Raw genomic sequence first — 16,255 nt, 5'->3', positions numbered from 1 at the left:
GAGGCGACACCGTTTCACATCATTCACGCCAGGACCCAAACCCCAAAACCTCCCAGTGCAGAGGCCACCAGACATGGGGCAGGGAGGTGGGCCCTGTCGGAAGACAGGCAGAGATCCTGTATTCGCACGGTCAGCACAGCCGTGAGCACCCCTGAGCCCTGGACTCAAGGACGGCGCAGCCAGCAGGGGAGATACGTCCTAGACAGACTGCTGTAGCAGGTCCCAGAGGGGCCACAGGTGGGACAGAGATTCGAAGAGGGAACCTGAGCCCATTACTGTCACCTCTGCCTTCCTTCCCTCCGGCCATCGTCCAGCCCTCGGCAGCCACCACCACCGTCAGGCCTGGCCTGAAGCTGCAGGGACAGCCCCACTCTGTGGAGCTCTGGACTGTGGGAGAGAGGGATGTTTGTGGATCGTGAGGACACAGGAGAGCGGGAGGCTGGCCGAGGCCGCCAGGGGAAGCTGCACTGGAGATGAGTCTAGAGGTGTGGCTTCCCCAAACCCCAGATCCACGAAGCCAAAGCAGCCACCCCTCCCCCACTCACAAACCGCAGAACCCAACCGCTCCGCATCTTTGGAGCACTTCTTACATTTTGGCCCAAGTGTGTCCACTTTAAGACACACCCGAGGGGCACGTGGGTGGCTCAGTTGGTTAAGCATCTGAGTCTTGGTCTCAGCTCAGGTTGTGAGATCGAACCCTGCATGGGGCACTGTGCTTGAGATTCTCTCTCCTTCTCCCTCTGCCCCTCCTGCTTGTGTGTGTGCACGCTCACTCCCTCTCTCTCTTGCTCAAATCTTAAAAAAAAAAAAAGACACACCTGGGCTCACCAACAGACTACAGGCTGAGAAGGGGACTCTGGGTGGACAGCGGTCTGTGGTTACTAGACCGGCTCGGGGGCCAGCCTGGTCCCAGAGTCAACCCCTTCCCTTGCCAGGCTTTGGGGGTTTCCCCCAGCTGACTTTTTTGCCCCCGTCTGTGCCTTTGTACCCTGGCCAGATATTCGAGGGAGCTTTGCTTCGCCTCTCCTCCTCAGAGTTGCCCTAAGAGCAAGGAGAGAAGCCTCCCCCTCTTCTCCCCAGGAGCCCGCACCTGGAGGGAACAGCCCCCTCGACTGAAGCTTTAATTCCCACCCAAACCCCCTCCAATTTTTCCAAGTCATCTGCAAAACAGTGATGCCCGGCCTGCTGGTGACCTTGGCCGGTCTCTGGGAGCTCTCCCTGAGAAGGGTGTGAGGTTTCCTGGGGAAGTCGTGAGGTGAGGTCCAGGGAGGGGGGGTGAAAGGCGGGGGAGGACTTGTGTTTATAACAACAACAACAATGCTGACACTTCATAACGTGCATTCACGATTGTAAAGCATCTTCAACTTCATGAAGTGCCGGCATTCCATTTGCTTCGATATCTTGTAAATGAAAAATATATTTGGAACGTGACTTGTGCTGAGGGCAGCTGGTGTGATGAGCAGTGTTAGCTCCAGGGAGACCTCAAAACAAAATGTGGGCTAGGTGATTTTTTTGACAAAGGCACCAAAACAATTCAGTGGACGAAAGAAAGACTTTCAATTCCAGATGCTGGGAACACTGGACGTCCAAATGGACGGAAGTGAGCCTTGACCCCTACCTCACACTGAACATAAAGATGTATTTGAAATGGATCATAGACCTAAACGTAGAAGCTGAAACTAGAATAATAACGTTTGCTGGGCAGCCCAGCAGGACAGCCCTTCGAGACGGGCTGGTGCTGGCGGGGGCCGGGGGGGGTGGCGGTGGAAGCCAGTGAACCCACACCGGGGCCAGGGGCTGGCCCAGAGCAGGGGCCTGAGGACTTGGGCAGGTAGGGTGGAGCTGAAGGAGACACGTGGCCAGTGACAGGCCATCTGTGGCTCCTGGGGGTCTGAGGGGCGCCTGCCATCCAGAGCAGGCTTGGGGAAAAGAATAAATGGGGGAAGGCATAGCCACGTGATCTCTGCCAAGGTCCCCCCTCATTTTAGAATCCAGAGACGGGCATAGGTCGGCACAGCATAAACACACATCCCCCTCAGAGTAACTTCCAGGCCTTCTAGAAAGTGTGCACTAGAGTGACCTCTGCTTGTCGGCTGACGCGCGCCCCTATGGACTTGGCCGACCAAGCTCTGGCAGAATGTTTGAATCCCCTCTGCTTTCCCAGACCCTGGAATCGTTTTGGTGGAAACAGTCTGCGTTATAAGCAGTTGCCAGGGTCTGTCCCCTCTCAGCCAGGCAGGGGCTGACTTCCAGCCGGTGGGGTGCTGTCCCGCCTGGCAAACACACGCGCCATGGTGGTCGGGCCAGAGGCCGGGCTTTGGCGCCGAGCAGAGCCCTCAGGGCGGCTTTCGTGCCAGAAATGCTTGGGGTCTTTCCAGATTTCACAAGGATGTGTCAAATTGAGGGTGGGGAGGAAGAAGGGAGATGGACACACTGGGGAGCACCAGCTGCAGGCCAGCTGAGCACAGCACTAGAGTGGTGGGGGCCCGGCCCTACCCTCGAGGGTCACGGGTGGTGAGGGAGGGCAGGAGCAGGGTCGTGTCCCACGGAGTCTCAGCTCAGGGCAGTCTCCACATTAGACATTTCAGAGGTCTCGGCCCATCCAGTGTGCCCTTCAACACATTACGCCCATTGTACAGATGAGGACACTGAGACTCAGAGATGCAGAAGGGCTTTCCCAGTGTGGCCCAGACCTGCCTGACTCCCAGGTGACACTGCCCTCTGCAGTGTTAGCCCACTAACAGGGGACAGCTGGGAGCCAGCACGGCGCAGGTGCGGGGCTGAACTGTCCCTCACTGGTTCTGCCTCCCTGTCTTTCTCTTTGGACAGCAACTGAACCATCCCAACATCATCAAGTATTTGGACTCGTTTATTGAGGACAACGAGCTGAACATTGTACTGGAGCTGGCCGATGCGGGGGATCTCTCGCAGATGATCAAGGTGAGTGTGCCTGGCAGGCAGGCCAGTTCTGGGGGGGGGGTGCGAGGACCCAGGGAACCCAGGGTCAGGCAGCCCCTCAGCCTGGCGAGTGCCCCCTCGAGCTCCAGCCCCATTTTCTGGGAGAGGTCCAGCCATGGACAGAAAGCACCCCTCTGGCGTCCCCAGCGCCCCAGACTGCCCACAGTCTGTCACTTCTGCCTCACAGAAGGAACGGGGACAGAACCCTGTGTTAGGTCAGAACCCCAGCTCACAGAATCTGGGAAAATGTGTCGTGCATCCAACTTCCCAAAGGAAAAACTGATCCCAGAAAGGCTAAGAGACTTACCCAAGGATACCCAGTAACCTGGGGGACAGAGCCGTATCTGTGTGGCCCAGCTCTGTTTCCCGGCCTGGGACCCTCCAGAGATCGGCAACCCGAAAGATCTCCCTGGGGCCCCTCCAGCACTTGAGGGATCCCTTCATTCCCATGGAACGGCCAAGACCGGGTGTCTCTGAGAGGCTGGGTGACTTGCCAGGGCTGGCTCTTGCTCTCCATGCCCCGGCAGCCCCCATACCACTCTGCCTCCAGTGCCCCTCCTCCTGGGGCCCAGGACTAGGCCCCACTATGAGTCTGGACTCAGGAACCGTCACAGCTCCACTGATGGAGCACCTACTCTGAGCCACAACCACGTTGAGCACACATATCTCTCACTAAGTGCACACTGTCCTCAGAGAGCAAAGCTCAGAGAGGTTTAGTCACCAGCCTGAGGCTGCACAGCCTCTGTGTGGCCCCCTAAGCCCAAGAGCCTGCTCCCCTGTTGGCTTGACCAGTCTGCATGCTGGCCGTTGTGGGCCCCCACTGCCTCCCTCCCCCAGCCCAGTGTGTCTGCTTCTGAGCGAGGCCAGCTACGCTCGAGCCCCCACCTTGCTCCCAGCAACACTTGCAAACGGGGCCAGACGTGGATTCTCTGTCTTTTCCACCAGGCGCTGGGGATTGAGCAATTGCTCCGCGCTTGCTCTTCTGAAATTTGGCTCCTAGGAATTGGGGCATCGTTGGGAAGCGGCATTACTTGAGCTGTTATCACCTGCTTTTATTTTTTCGTTGACATATTAATGTGTTTGCAGGGACGTTAATCTCCACACAGATCCCTGGTGGGAACAGATGTGCTCTATCATGTCTCAGTTCCTCCTTCTCCCCCAACCCCCACTGCCATTCTCCATCATGTTGTTCTCCTGCCGAACATGCTCGCAACCCACACGTCCTGTGCGCCAGCCCCCGGCGCTGAGACCTCAGCGTGGCTGCTGCCCGCAGGGAGCTCGCCTTCTAACAGGAGGGCAGACCCATAAAGGGACAGTCACAAGCCAGTGCGAGTGAGCCAAGCTCAGGGCCTGTGGGAGCCCCGGAAGGCTTTCTGGAGGAGGTGACACCTGAGCTGAGACCTACAAGTAGAGAGCAGCAGTCTAAGGGCAGAAAAGCTTGTGCAAGAGCCCAGTGGGATGAACAGTCCAGGGTCCACAAAGCCCTGGTCAAGGTGGAGGCAGGGGTTGAGCGGGAGGCGAGGTAGGTCACCTAGGGCCTTACTGTCCAGCCCCAGGATTTGAGACCTTGCCCCAAGGTCGGCAAGGAGCTTCCTAGGACTCACGGTGGGGAGTAGGCATGGTCAGCACTGTGTTCTAGAAGAAAGGCGAGATGCTCAGTAGAGTAGGGATGGGGGGTGGGGATGGAGGCAGTGCACAGGAGGTGGAGGGGAGCCAGAGGAAGGGCCCTGGAGTGTGGCGCACAGCGAGGGTGCTGCCGCCTAAAGCCCCCGCAGAACCCAGACTCCTTGCAGCCTCTCAGTCCACAGAGGGGGGGCTGGGGTTAAACAGTGGGGTGTAGGGGAAACTGGGCAAATCAGACCCCTTGCCCACAAAGCTCTGCTTCCATCTCTGTCCTGGGGATGCACCGGAGACCGTGGGAGCCGCGGGGCTGGGTGCAGGCTCCTTCCAGGGAAAAGAGAGGAGGGAGACGCATGAGTGTCCAGCACCTTGTGCCTGGCCTGGGGTGCGGTGCCCCCTTCTGTGCACTTCCCTGGCCTCCTCGGGGCCCACACCAGCCCAGGGCTCAAGTCGGTCGTTCTCCCACGGGGTTTCTGGGGCAGATGCCGGCTTCCTGGCGCCATCTCAGGAGCCCTGTTCCCCTGGCACGGTGCCCCCGCTCCCACGGTCATGGGGCCCTTGCCCCCTCCTGCCTCCTCCCCCTCTTCCCTCTGCGGAGCTCCAGGCCCTCCACCTGCAGGGCCTGGCTGGGTGCTGCCCCCAGCAAGCGGAGAGGCAGGGCAGGGCAGAAGAGAGACCCTTGGTCTACAGTCAGACACCCCTGCTCAACCCTCCTCCCTTGGGCCGGTCCCTATGCCTCAGTTTCCCCATCTGTAATATACTTACCCAATGCCTGGGGCTTGGTAGGAGCTCAGCTTCCCTGGCCTTCCTAACTCTCCGGCTGCCTCTGGGCTTGAGGGGGATATGGGGGCCTTGCTAGGGCCCCGGGCTGCCGCTGCACCATGGTCACCCCACTGGGCTAGCCTGGAGGCTGCTGAGCAGTAGACCCTGCGTCCCAGGGGCCTGCTGCCTCAGGCCAACCAGTGCCACCACCGCCACGGTGCCAACGTTATTTATGATGGACAGTGAAGCTGAGAGTTGCCGCCACCCCAAAACCCACCAGAGACTCTCTGCCTTCCCGCTAAATGTCACACGGCGCTTACAGGACGTGACATTTAGAAAATCACCATTCACAGCCAAGCTTAAAAGCTATAATGAGGATTAACCAACATCACAGCGTAAATAACACTGCAGCCCAGCCCACCACGGAGGCCTGGGGTGGCAGGGGGGAGGGGGGAGTGGGGTCCCGTGCTGGCGGTCTGGGCTGTAGCCTCGCTCATCCGTGAGGTCCCTCTCCCAGAATGGAGCCTCCGGGAGAGCCTCATGGGGCTTTCCTGCCAGGCCACGGGCTTCCAGCTAGGACTGTCCCATTCTTGGAGGTGCCCGGATCCAGTCCCAGCTCTGGCGCTCCAGCGGGGTGACCTTGGGCAAGTTCCTGAACCTCTCTGAGCTCAGTCGGCTCATCTGGTGGTTACTGGCGTCATTAGAAGTTAATTAGGGTTAAGAGCTTGGCCTCTGTAGGTGGAAGGCCCGGGGTTGTTCGGGCTGTGACTGCCCCTTACCGGCTCCTGAGTGGCCCTTGGTTTCCTCATCTGTAAGATGTGTGCCGTCACCCTGCTGAGGGCCCAGCAAGGTGGCTGCACGAGGCCGGTGCTCGGCAGATGCTACCCCAGGTCCCGTGTTCCACTGCACACTCCCTTCCCCAGGCCAGGCGTGCGTCCTGGGTCGACCCCTGTCTTCCGTGCACAGAGTGGCTGCCCGGACCAGTGGGCCCACAGCTTCGCCCCTGGCTGCTTTGGAAATGATGGTTGTTCTGAGGCAAAAGCCTCTGGACAACGACCTCGGGTCCTCAAGGTTCCCAGGCTCGGGCCCGGCGCACAGGAGACTCCCCGGAAGGGACGTGGACGATGACCTGTTCTTGGTTTGCTCCTTCCAGGGCCTTTGTTTACTTAACAGCGCACTCAGTGCAGCTTGGGTGGTTTTGGGGGTTTGGTTTGGTTTTCTGGAGCATTATATATGTTTTTTCGGGCAATGAAGTCGATTAATGGCCTGTCGAAACTGGGGGTCCACTGAAGAATGTCAGGCCATTTCCTCGAGGTCCCTGCTGCCTTTGTGAACGATCGCGTGCCCTGAGATTTGCTGGTTCCTAGGGACGGGGCAGCTTCGACTTCACCGCCGGGCATCGGGTGCCCGTGGTGTGGGCCGGGCTGGGGCTCAGGGGCGGAGCCGTGGGAGGAGACGGGCGGGTGTCCAGAAAATGCCCGAGGAAGTGTGATTGCGAGCAGCCTTCAGGGTGCAGTCTGCAGAGCCATCCGGGACACGCACTCAGGGCCCAGCCTGCCCCAGCCTCCGGGAGGTCAGTGCGGGGCCCGGGGCAGACGGGGGACCTTGGAGGGCAGTTTGGGCTGAAGGACAGATGGGGAACACGGCCCCCTTTGTCCCAAACTTGCTGTTGGTTCAGCCCACCTACCCACCCCGTGCCAGGTGCCGGCTACCACTGGGGTCAGGACAGGGGCCCTGCCCTGCGGCCCGTCACCCAGGCCTGTGTGTCTTCCCCCTGACAGTACTTTAAGAAGCAGAAACGGCTCATCCCCGAGAGGACGGTGTGGAAGTACTTTGCCCAGCTGTGCAGCGCCGTGGAACACATGCACTCGCGCCGAGTGATGCACCGAGGTACGTGCCGGGCCCTCCCCGGGCTTCGGGGCCTGGAGCCAGCGGGAGGCCAGGTGCCCCTGGGGCCCCGGGATGCCACGTTGCCTCCGCTCTCTCTGGCTCCGGGGACATCCATGAGGACGTCAAACCACATCGTGCTGCCCAGCCAGGTGGCTGTCGTGCATCTTGCCCGTCCTGAAGGGGCGTCAGTGAGTCCAGCTCAGGGCCTCACACACATGCTCACTCTTGGACACCCTGAGGACCGGCAAGGTGCTCGGTGCTGCCTGTCCCACCCCACCCCCCTGACTTCCTAGCCCCACACCAACTGCCTTCTCCTTCCTCGGCAGACATCAAGCCCGCCAATGTGTTCATCACGGCCACGGGTGTCGTGAAGCTTGGTGACCTTGGCCTGGGTCGCTTCTTCAGCTCCGAGACCACGGCAGCCCACTCCCTAGGTAAGGAGGCCTGTCCAGACGTCCCAGCAGCTGCTGGAGGTCCTGGGTGACTGCGTGGGGAGAGGCGGACATTCTCCGCACAGAGCCTTTGGTTCGTTAATGCAGGCGAATGCCTTCCTGAGTCCCAGACTTTACTTACCTCTTCACGATAGTGACCCAGAGGGGGTAAACTGAGGCCCTGAGAAGCCTTGGATGGGGCTCCGCTGCATCCTTACACTGCTCCACGCCCCTTCCGGAAAGGATGGCGGAGCCCATTTTGTGCAGTTCTGTTGTCGTACAAGGCGGCCGTCGGTCTTTCTCGCTGCTCTGTCGTGTTCCCCTGCCTGGGACTCGGTCTGCTGCTCCTGGTGGGGAACATTGGAGCTATTTCCAGTTTTTGGCTTTTAAACAGGCAGTTTTGAAGCTGCAGGGACGAGGTTCTCACCCAGTAGGAGGGGACAGAGTGCAGGGGAGCTCGTGGGGCACGGAACAGGGAAGCGGTGAGCTGGAGGGCAGGGCGCACAGGGGCGCTGCGGGTGGGGGGGGCCTTAAGCGCCCGAGCTTGGCGGGCTGGCACCGTTCGGGAACACCTGAGGGCTGGACTTGGGAACACACTTGGGCACGTGTGGGTTTCGGGTTACCTGAAGCGATGCCCAGTTCAGAATCCATACACAGGGTACGTAACTGGGTGTGACTCATGGAATGGTGGAGAATGAGGAGTTTGCATTTGATTAGAATATAGAAACCAGCAGAGCCCCCAGTGGAACGTGGAAGTCGGGTCCCCCGTGCGTGACAACAGGGCATGTCAGCATTTAACCAGGGCCGGGCGGGAAGGACTCAGATATGACGGGGGCGGCCTGCTCCCTGCCCCCGGCCCGTTCCCGGCTCTCTGACGGCCTCCCTCGGAAACCACTCCGCCCTCCGCGGCCCCAGCCCACAGATCCCCACGCTCTCCCCGAGTGCCTGCTGCATGCCGTGAGTACAAACAGCCGCTTCTGGTGACAGTGGAGGTGCTTTCTGGAAGACACACTTTCCTGGTGGAATCTGTCACTGTTCGTACAGGTCCCCAGGGCTTGGAGGCTCTCGGGGTGAAGCACACAATCAGGAGAAATGCGCTAACTGGGAACCGACGGCTCCAAGCCACTTGCTGGAGTGAGCGAGTGTGTGTGCGTGCGTGTGCCCGAGTGCGTGTGCATGAGTGTGTGCACAGGAGTGTGCGTGTGTCTGAGTGTGGGGGGCGGGGTTTGAAAGGACGCACAGGACCTGCCCTCCCCTGAGCTGATGACACTGTACTCGCACCTCCAGTAGCTGCGAGGGTCCGTCGGATCCTTTGTGCGAACGAGGGATCTGGAACCCGGGGAGCTCTAGTGATTCACGTGAGTTACAGAGCGGCAGAGCCAGGACTTAAACCCGGGCCACTCCTCCGGAGCCCAGACTTCTCTAGAAGACGGCGGCTGGGCCTTGGAGGCTGGTTCTGGCTCTCCCTCTGCAGCCCCCAGTCGGCTGTGCTGCGAGGAAGCCTTGGCTTCCCCGGTCCCCTCAGACCCTTCCTTAGGAAAATCAAAGTGTTTTGGTGAGTTTGGGACTGTGTACTGCTCTGGTTTAAGGGCTTCACAAGGTCAGAAATTCAAGGGCAACTGTCAAAGAGAAGAGTTCAAGCCACTGGCTCCGTCCCCTGTCAGTCAGGCCCCTCCACCAAGGAGGCTGCGGCGCTCGTCAGAGCCAGTTAGGATCACAGCATCAGGAACGGGCAGAAATACAGGCTCGTCCGACAGCGTGAGTTGATCGACTCGGACTGGTGCACTTATTATATTAATGAGAAGGAATTGGAACTTGGGAAAAGGCTGCTCGCTAGGCTGGGCTCTTCCCGAGGCCTCCGAGGAGCAGCCGGGCTGAGTGATGGATGGAAGGAGCCCTCCTGGGGGGCCTTGTGCCCATGTCCAGGAGACGCCCCGAGCTGACGCAGTGAGGCCCTGTGCCCAGGACCGGCTCTCAGGACCGCGGGCCGGGCTCCACCACAGGTACAGGGCAGAGCTGAAACCCAGGACCCGAGTCCCCCAGATGCAGGGGGAAAGGGCCCCTCTCCACTGTGAGGGTCTGCGAACAGTCTTCTGCACACATTTGGTCGGGCAAGAGATTGAACTAATTGCCTTTGTATTGAGACTCCGTAAGGACTCGGGCTCAGGGCTCCTTTGCACCCTGTGCGTGGCCATGAATTATGCATCCACCACATCTGCGTACCTACTATGTGGGGATGCTATGGGGGCAGCCACGTTGCCCTGGCAACCACCTCCTCTCCTGAGGCCCAGGCCGCTGACCCCCCCTTCCCCCCCACAAGGTTTATGCAAATCCCATCCCCTCCTGCCTCTCCCTCCCCCAGCCCCCTCCCCGTCTCTGTATTTGCTAACACGAGGCTGGCATGAAAGGGCATTAGTCATGCCATGGCCGGGCTGACAGGTGCGGTACCCAGCGGTGGCAGAGCGGCTGCCTCAGTGTCAGGAATAGGAGCCGTAATTAGAGCGCGGAACAGAATGAGCGTCAGACGAATTACCAGGCAGCAGATCATATTTGTCAGGAAGGATTGCATACATAAAAATTAAGTGACAGTACACGCCGGCGTAATGAAAGAAAAATGAAAGATTTGCCTATACACAGCTCACAAGCTACAAGCAAGTGTCTCGCTCCGAGCAATGGCAGCAGCTGCAAGACAAATGGTAGGGCTGGGAGAGCAGGCCCTGCTTGTTTGGGAGCAGAGGCAGGGCGGCCGCAGGCTGGGCTCAGAGGTGGGCAGTGCCGGGCCTCACCCTGCCTTTCGGGGGCTGGGGAACAGGTCCGATCGGGGGCAGCCCCTGTTGGGTACAGCGGTCAGAGCACGCTGGCTTCCCCAGGCCGTCAGCCCCTGGCCTGACCACGGGGCGTAACTTCCTTCCTTCTCCCTTCCCCGAGCTGACCGCCCTGGCCCTGGGCTGGGCGCTAGGGACGAGATTATGCAGCCTTCCGTGCTTTCAGGAGGCCCCCAGACTGGTCGGGGGACAGGGACAGTCAATCCCAGGGTGGCCTGGTAAGGGGGTGGGCAGAACTGTCTCCTGAGGGCCCACTGTGTACACGTGAGGTGCTGGGCTCCCCGTCTCTAAACTGTGCCCTGCCGAGCCCAGGACCCGCTGAGGGCCTGGGGCTGCGTCTGCCCCTCCCAGGGCTGCCCTTGACTTTGGTTTTCTGTGGTCACTGACCTCACCAAAGAGGAGACTTGGCAAAGAAGACAAGGCTTAAAGGATGTTGGGAAAACATTTTGCTTTTTAAAAAGTCATCCCAACAAGGTTTCTTTTCTTTTCTTTTCTTTTTAAGATTTTATTTATTTATTTGACAGAGACACAGCGAGAGAGGGAACACAAGCAGGGGGAGTGGGAGAGGGGGAAGCAGGCTTCCCGCCGAGCAGGGAGCCCGATGTGGGGCTCGATCCCAGGACCCTGGGATCATGACCTGAGCCGAAGGCGGACGCTTAATGACTGAGCCACCCAGGCGCCCCTCCAACAAGGTTTCTGATCTCCATTAGACAGATGAGGACGCTGAGGCTCAGAGGGAGAGACTCCACATCCCCGTGGCCACCTGGCTGGCGGGGACGAGAGCCCCTTGGGGTGTCAGCTCCCCTCCGGGCACAGTCACAGCGTGCTGGGAGGTGGGCTTGGGTCCTGATGAGCTCGCCGGGGGCCCAGCCATTCAGGGGGGACAGGGAGCCCATCTACCCTCCCAGCAGGGGCCGCCTGGGCCTCGGGGGAGGATGGAGCCTCCTGGGAGTGTACCTATGCTCGGCACTGGGTGGGCCCTGGGGAACATTTGCTGAGTGGGCACACGGTCCTCACTGCCAAGCGCCCCAGGAGATCCATCAGTGGGGGCACAGAGCGCCATGCACATGTGTTCCCTGGGCCCACGCCTGCCCATCCCAGAGGCCCAGGACGCTGGGGAAACTTTGGCCCAGAAAACCTGCTTCAGCAGGTAGATCCAGGTTCTGAACGCTGACCTGGTGGAGGTCCTGGGAGGTCGCACCTGGCTGGCGAGGGGCACCTGGCTTGTCTGCCACACTAATGGCATTTTTAGGGCACAAACTGTTCCTAGGTGAGCTGACGCCAGAGAGGGAAGGAGAGGGTCTCCAGGGGCCAGCACAGGAAGAATGGACCCTGGCTAGGAAACAAACCACAGCTCACCTGTGTGTCCACTCATCCACTTAGCAGGACTCGTGCCAGGCCCCAGCCACTCCCCAGGAAGGCCCCTGCTCTCTGGAACTTACGGTCTGAGGGGGGGGAATCCATTTAGAGTCTTCACCGCCAGCCTAGCACAGTTCTAAGAATCATGTCGCAGGTACTCTGGCGACTAGTGCTGCGGCCTCCCTGGGGGTGGGGATCACCCCAGTCACTTAACAGAGGAGGAAGCCCCAGGTGCTGCGAAATGAGCACCTTTGCCGTGCGATGCCCTGCAAGACGCTCCAGCCAGAGCCACGAGGTGGTGAGGGGCGTGGCCATGCACCTTCCCATCCAAGGACCCCCGCTCCCGGCCTTCTTCGGAGAGACACTGATATGTGCATGACGGGTGGTGCACAAAGTTGGAGCGTTGTGTGACCCAATGTTCACCTCTGCTGGAGACCCTTGTGGGAACTAGACATAGCCAGATGTTTGTACAGATGTAACAATCTGAAATTAAGCCCACGCTGAGCACAGTGCAGTGTTTTCTCAAGGGCGAGGCTTCCCCCTGAGGGCTGTGTGTAGCCCCGCACGGGGGTGGCTGGTGGTTTGAGGAGGACCCGCCCGTGCGTGGTGACACAGGCGACCCTGGTAGGGGTGTGTGTGTGTGTGTGTGTGTGTGTGTGTGTGTGTGTGTGTCTGTGTGTCTGTGTGTCTGTGTGTCTGTGTCTGCCCGAAGAGCCAGTGTTGGGGCGGGGGGAGCAGGGCCAGTCTGGGGAGGCCTCGCATGCCCAGCTGAGGACCCGGCCTTCTCCTTGGGGGATGAGCAGCCAGTTTGGCGTGGGTGGCAGAGGAAGGGTTCGGGGGGAGGGCAGGACGGGGAGTTTGGGACAGTCAGTGGTCCAAGCCAGTGAGATGGGGGCAGCAGCTGGGGGCGGAGAGGAGGGGAGCCCCCTCAAGATGGGGGGCCTGGTTGGACGTCGGGGGTGGCGAGTTTCATAGGACAGATCACAGATAAAAGTGCAGATCCCTGGCCCCAGCCCAGAAGAAGCTGCTCAGGTTCCAGAATCTGGTTTTGGCTCCCTCCTGCGTTGTTCCCCTTCTCCCGCTGCCACCTCAGCGCCCCCTGTCCACAGCTCACCTCTCCCCCGGTAGCTCTGCGGGGCCTTCCCAGAGCCCTTCCCCCTGCACATGTGGGCTCAGGAGCACTGTCCCCGTTTTCCAGGGAGGGAAACCAAGGCTCCAAAGGGTGAAGGGGAGGACTCTGGGGACGCTCCAGTGCAAGCCCTCTGTTGCACCAGCGGGGAAACTGAGGCTGGGAGAGAATTTCAGTGCTCTCCTGCTGAGTGGTGCAAGTCTGCGTGCCCCGCCTGTGCCGCTCAGGTTGCACACCGGGTCCTAGCCCCCAGGCACACCTGGGGTGGGGGGTGTCGGGCCGGGACCCCACGTTTCTCTAGCCATTTTCAAAACTGCCATGTGGGCAAGAAGTGCCGCCCACAGACGCCAGCCTCCCCTTCATGTGAAATCTCTACCTTTTTCATATCTAATGAACACGTTTCAAACACGGCGAGCATCTCCAGACGCAGCGAGGTTTGTTTTGACAGCAGTGGCGCGTCTCTGGGATGCGGCCCCTTTAATCAGCCTCCGCTTTGAGGTCCCACGTCCTCCTCTGATATCCACCCGGTTTGAAATCCGGGAGTTCTAGGCAAAGACGGTGCCGGGAAGGTCAGGGATTGTTAGGCTTCTGTTTCATATGCCAGCTCCGTCCCCCACTGCGGGGAGTGAGGTGGGGGCCGGCCTGGGAACTGGCGGGCCAAGGATCCAGTGGGGAGGCTGCAAGAAGGGGCTCGGCCCGCCTGAGCGTCTCCAGAGTCTGTGCTGCTGCTTTGCCTGGCAGCGCCCCGGGGCCCCTGGGGCAGCACTAGGGCCACAGCCGGGTGAGGGCTTCAGGGGGCCCCTCCTCTTGTCAGCCTCGTCCACTCTTCCCTAGAATCGCTGCTCCCCTGGGCCTTGGGGATACATCCTCCAGGGCCCGCTGCAACTTGGGGTGTCTTTGAAGTGTCTCATTTTATCTTGAAAACTCATGCAAGTTGTGCATTATGCTTCATAGTGTTTGAGTATCTGTTGTCGGGCTGGAAAGCAGGTTTTACAGACAGATTCCCAGGGGTAGGTGGCAGAATGCCGAGCACCCCAACTCTAAGGCCTCACAGACAGGGTCCAGGGGCCTGGAGAATCTGCCTAGGGGTGGGGACACGGGGACCCAGTGCCTGGCGTGGACAGGCCGGCCAGGTTTCCCTCAGTTAACGCTTCGTCCGTTCATTTGTGCCACAGGTGTCTGAGCTCTAAAGCTGTTGGCAGGGGGCGACTGGGGGAGGCTTTACCCAGCTCTGCAGACTGTGACATGCATCAGCCTCTTCGGGGAGCTCAGGAGAGAGGCGGTGTCCGAGTGCCAGCCCTGGAGATGCTGAGCCCACAGGTCTGGGGCTGGGCCAGGGTCCAGATTTGCAACAGTCTCGTCCAAGTGATTCAGCTGCAGCTCCCGAGTCAGTCCAGCCTTTCTCTGTGTCCTTCTGGACACTTCCGGGGACTGACAACTCACTCCTTCCTGATGGGCCCACTCCTGGGAGGGCCCAGCACAGCATCAAGGCTCAGTCAACGTGGGATGCAGAAGGACGGATAAACGGATGGACAGGTGGATGGATGGACAGACTGATGGATGGATAGATAAGCAGACGACAGATGGGTGATGATGGGTGGGTGGATGGATGGATGGATGGACGGATGGATAGCTAGATAGAGGGATGGATGGATGGTACCTGCAGCACTGGCATCTTAGGAGAAGGTCCCCAGCACCTTTGGGTGTTTGCCTTTCCCTTGCACTGTGGAAATGGGAGTAAAAGCAGAAAGAGCCATGGAGGCGTTGATGTTTAGGGGAGCATGGAGGAGAAGGGGTGGTGGTGTTCCTTGACCCTTCTTTCCCCGCGTTCCCAAAGGCTTTCACCACACACAGGCCTGAGGAGGGATCTGGAGCCCCAGCAGAGGGAGAAAGTGGTAACAGAACAGAGGGATAAACCAAATGTCCAGGCCTCACTGAGCAGCCAGCTCCTCCTAGCCAGGGGGAGGGGGGCGGGGGGCAGCTGAACTGGACCACAAAGGAGCCCCCTTGGAGGCAAGGGGATCAGCAGGTGCAAAGATACAGAGGTGAACTGAAGAGCAGGTGGGGTTGGGCTGGGGTAGCCATGTGAGGGACTCGAGCAGCGGGCAGGCACTCGCCACCTTCTGGTGGGCCTGGCCACTCCACAGGTCATCTGTCCCCGAGTTCCTCCTCGAGAGGCCCAGGTGGGTCTCACGTGAACAGAGGAGAAGACTGAGGGTGGCGAGAGGTGTCAGGGCCAGCCTGTGCTCCTAGTCCCGAGGGGCTGGGCCGGAGGGTAGGGGCGCAGGGTAGCCAGCCGCAGGCACTGCTGTCCCTTGCTGAGGATGGGACCTCTGACCTCCATCCGCAGCATCCTGGGTACCAGAGTCACATACAGCGTGGTCGAGAGCTGCTGAGAGCTGTTCGGATTCCATCCTGTGGTTTCCATGTAACAAGTCATCCATTTCGTACTTGCCCGTTTATTTTGCTGCCTCATGACCAGAATATTCAAGGAGTTGCTCCTTGAAGGTGCAGTTTGTTTACAGAATCCCACATGGATTCATATGTTGACTGACAGCTCTTTCAGCTGGATAGCAGCCTGCTGATAGGATGACACATCCTTCCAGCATGTATTTAAGTGATGGCTGCTGTCCTTGTTGGGGATTATTGCCATCAAAGGGTGGTTGGTGTCCACATAGAGCAACAATCAGGGAGTCCCTCTGGGGGTAGCACATTAAGTAGACGGTGCGCTAGGCTGCAAGAAAAAGGTGTTAACAGCGATAAGATGCATACAGATTCATCGACTCAGTGAGTAGGTGGTTAGAAGGTGCCCCCTGTGACCTGGTCCTAGGCAGGGCACTGGGACCCTTTGGTAAACAAGGTCCTGCCCCAGGGAGGTCAAGCCCAGAGCAGGCCTTCCCACCTCCGTTCACAGCCTCTACAGGTTGGCCGTAACCCCTTCCCACCCGTCTCTAATGAGATGAGACGCACAGGAAGGTAATAAAGCTTTCAAACAGCTAAACTTTTCAATGCAAAGGACTGTCCTTGAGTTTGAGATTATAAGTTTTTCCACTTATGCTGGTGTTCAACTGTCTTCTCTTTTTAAAAGAATAGTGACACCATTAAATGGTAGTTGGGGTTTTGTACTTTTAAAAAACCCTGACTTGGGCCCTGCTTTGGGGTGCCTGTTGTTTCCCAGCTCACTGAAAGGCCTGTTCTCCCCCAGGGGCCCATGCGTTTCGTGGTGCAGGACCTCCCTCCTTCCTAGGTCATAAAACGCATCTTGGACTCAGCCTCTGCCG

General features: G+C 59.4%; 1 protein-coding gene across 2 annotated transcripts in view; it reads left to right on the top strand.

Annotated features, from left to right (window-relative positions):
- The window catches only part of NEK6 (NIMA related kinase 6), an 84,290-nt gene that overhangs the window by 52,750 nt on the left and 15,285 nt on the right, over positions 1 to 16,255 (top strand). For both annotated transcript variants that reach the window (XM_025888266.2, XM_025888265.1), the window contains exons 5-7: positions 2,830 to 2,940; positions 7,122 to 7,230; positions 7,557 to 7,664. In XM_025888266.2, the coding sequence (XP_025744051.1) occupies positions 2,830 to 2,940; positions 7,122 to 7,230; positions 7,557 to 7,664 (328 nt within the window). The remainder of the gene's footprint in view (positions 1 to 2,829; positions 2,941 to 7,121; positions 7,231 to 7,556; positions 7,665 to 16,255) is intronic.

The sequence above is a fragment of the Callorhinus ursinus genome, unplaced genomic scaffold, assembly GCF_003265705.2.
Source record: "Callorhinus ursinus isolate GAN/ISIS: 27379988/994484 unplaced genomic scaffold, GSC_fseal_2.0 scaffold24, whole genome shotgun sequence".
Classification (NCBI taxonomy): Eukaryota; Metazoa; Chordata; class Mammalia; order Carnivora; family Otariidae; genus Callorhinus; species Callorhinus ursinus.
This window is presented reverse-complemented; position numbering and strand designations above follow the sequence as displayed.